Consider the following 3,246-nt stretch of genomic DNA (forward strand, 5'->3'; position numbering starts at 1 on the left):
AGAGAGAGAGAGAGAGAGAGAGAGAGAGAGAGAGAGAGAGAGAGAGAAGGGGGCAGAGGGGTGAGGCGAGCTCTATACCTGGACAGGACTGGGTAATGCCCTATAATGTGGCTTATAGCAGGAATGGCCCTGAAAGAGAGGGGGGAGGGGGAGCACCCTGCTCTGCTACCTGCTGCGTATTTTGCGAGAGTGGGGCGGGCGCGAGGCGCGTGTGCACGTGGATGGGCCTCCCTGTCCTCTCATCTCTCTCGCACTCGTTCATCCTCCCATTTGAGGACACCCCTCTCTCTCTCTCTCTCTCCCTCACACCTCCCTCACACGCGGAGGGTAGTTAATGTCCGCACATTCACGACCCGCGTTCTCAATACAGCCCTCTTCAACGTGCGAAAAGAGAGAGGGGAGGAGGAGGGGGGGGGGAACGGGTAGCGGTCATCACTCACAGGCGCCTCTATGGACAACCCGTGGGCGGCCGGGGCCCGCTCGGATATCCTTCTTCCCAGTGACACCCAAACAGGGTGGACGTTGAGAAATTATTGCTTTATAATGGTCACTCGTAGTGGACGACCTTTATTTTTTGTGCGGGCGGCTGTCTTCGTTTGGGTGGGAGCATGTAATGTTGTGTTTGGACGACTAGGCCTATCGCTCTCGCAAATTGGGCTCGAAGACAGATGATTTCCGAGAGGGGCTCTGCTTGGAAACCTGAACAATAGGGTACAGTATTCCGCTGCAAGGCAACCGGAATCTAAAGAAGAAAAACATAACTGCTCAATCTGTTTCCCTTTGCGCGCTCATTGGCTGACCGCCACAGCCACGCCATATTTGGCCAATCAGCGTTCAGGAGCACTGTTAACAGCTTTCGTAATTTCACCATAAAATTCCTTACAAACAGTTCGTTTTTTTTTAATTTGACGATCAGTGTTCGTAAAGTCGAACATACGAACTGTTCGTAGGTGAAAAACGAACTTTTCGTCACCTATTACGAATAAGACAAATTAGGTGTCAGACCAGACACCAGACTAAGTTACGAACTTTTCACCATTTGACGAGTATTCATTTTCTACAAATTACGAAAAGTTCGTGTTGGAAGTTTAACAGGTGTTTGTTTGTAAATTTACGATAAAACTTCTTACAGTGAGGAAACAGATCGGGTAGTCATGCTTTTCTTCTTTAGGTTCCGCTTGTGTTGTAGAGGAATACCCTATTTGCTTCGAAATCTTAGTCTTGGGCGCTGGGGGCTGGGCGCTGGGCCCAACAGCTTAGGAAAAGGCGCTCTAGGAAACTGCCGCGCCGCTTTCCAAACAGTTCGCGCCGGGCAGGAGCAGTAGGCGGGGATATATTTGCCAGAGGCTGGCGAGAGAGAGAGATAGAGAGAGCGAGAAAGAGCAGTGTGTTGTGTGGGCAAGGGAGGGGTAGAGGGGTAGGGGCGTGCAATTTTCTCGCAAGGAGGTTCCAGCGGTGGGCTCGAAATGGCTTGGAGGGGGCGGCACGGTTTGGCGGTGTGTAATCAGCAGCTACTCGGCGGCATCACTCAAGCAGAGCAGCGGAGGAGGCCTCGACTGCCGCGGCCCTGCCGCGCCCCGCCCCGCCCCGCCGCAGCCGCAATACGATAGCCACTTGATGAGAAGAGGCGTGCAATTTTATTAGCCCTGCTCATTAATCAGCCCGATATGCATCTCGACGGCCTCCACCGCCGCGGCTGGTCGGGGAAGGTTCTCCTCCGCTCTGAACCCCCTCTATAACCCTATACACGCCGCCGGACCTGACCGGTATATACTTGAGCTTTTTTTCTTTTGCTTCGTCTACTTATCTGCATTTTTATTATAATTATTTTTCCCCTCTTTTCCCAGCTGCTTATAGTACTTTCTGCAGTCCGCAGCGCCGGTCGTGGCCTTGAGCTCCCCTCACCTCTACCACCCCGCCGTGCGTGGCAGAATGCGCTCGAATTAGCAATACAAAGTGCAGTTTGCCCGCCGATTGAAGATAAACATCGCGGGAAAGAGAGAGCGAGAGAGAGAGAGAGAGAGAGAGAGAGAGAGCGAGAGAGAGAGCGAGAGAGAGAGAGAGCGGTCGAGCGAGAGGGAGAAGGGAAGAGTGATGGGGGTTGAGATTGCGGCGGCAATGACTTTCGCCTGGCGTGGTCTTCAACAGCGACTGCGAGGTCATCCATTAGTTACGTCACGTGCCGGTGAACTGGTTCAAGCGGAACGCTGCGGAGGTCATCCTTGACGTGCGAGTCGAACAGCAGCAGGGGAAGGTTTATGCGCCAAGTGCAAAAACTCTCAATCGCATTGAACAACTGCATGTGTGAATGTCGAGGACGCAAAGAACGATTCGATTTACCTGCTTGTCACTTGCAGTGGCTTGCGAGGAGACGAATGGCCGGAAGCGCTTGGCCCCTGCCTCCTGTTTGTGAGTAGCGTGCTGTTGGGAACGGTGTAGGAGTGATGTGTGGGCTGGTGACAATGCAAGATCGGGTGGGTGGTGTGTCGGGTTCAGATCCACACGGGTGCAACTAACAAGTGGAGAGAAAGCAACAGTACACTTGACCGCAAAGATTGCGTGTCTCAGCGTCGTAAGGGATTTTTTTTATTGGTTTCCTCAAACACGCCACACATTCTACACATATACATCACATATTTACAACGACAGGAACATTTTTAGTGCTTTAGTGCAGTAAAGTCGTGTTGCCGTGCGGAAAATGTACTTGACGGACAGCACTGTGCTTCACTCGTGCCCGTTTCCTCGTTTACAGACCTGAGCAGAGTGGTGATGGAATAGCTGCACCTCATTCTGGGGGCACCGAGGCCTCTCTCTCATGGCAGGCACGCTCCTCTGCACTCGTCGGATGAGCTAGCGACGGCTCGTCGGCCCCGAAAAGGATGATAAAATCTTGGGAAACAAAACAACTTGACCGAACCTTCTTCTTCTTCAGGGCGCTCGTCGCGGCGCTATGGCTTGCACGGTCGTTTCGCTCCTTCAGAAGGCAGAGAACGTCGACGTCACGCTAGCCGAGCGGAGCAATGGCATGCCGGCCCGGGGCTTGGACTTGGAGGCCGGCGCCGTCGTCGGGAAGCACGCCGAAGGGAACGCCCTGGCGAGCACGCCGTCAGATGCTCGGGCGGCCGAGCGGAGGGGGCGCCACCCGGTCCTCGAGGACGCCGACGAAGACGTCGTACCCCATGGTGTCGCCCACGGCGCGCCGCGGCGGGTGACGCGAGGCGTGGCGGGGCGTGGCGCGGTGGCTCG

The 3,246-nt window shown here is 54.6% G+C and overlaps 1 protein-coding gene across 1 annotated transcript in view; it reads right to left on the reverse strand.

Annotated features, from left to right (window-relative positions):
- Positions 1-3,240, reverse strand: part of LOC113216058 (glycine receptor subunit alpha-4-like) — a 37,860-nt gene extending 34,620 nt beyond the window's left edge. The window contains exon 1 of the mRNA XM_026435758.2: positions 2,755-3,240. Coding sequence (XP_026291543.1) covers positions 2,755-2,789 — 35 coding nt within the window. The 5' untranslated portion in view covers positions 2,790-3,240. The remainder of the gene's footprint in view (positions 1-2,754) is intronic.
- Positions 3,241-3,246: the final 6 nt, after the last annotated feature.

Source organism: Frankliniella occidentalis, unplaced genomic scaffold (genome assembly GCF_000697945.3).
Source record: "Frankliniella occidentalis isolate FOCC.00 unplaced genomic scaffold, Focc_3.1 Scaffold532, whole genome shotgun sequence".
Classification (NCBI taxonomy): domain Eukaryota; kingdom Metazoa; phylum Arthropoda; class Insecta; order Thysanoptera; family Thripidae; genus Frankliniella; species Frankliniella occidentalis.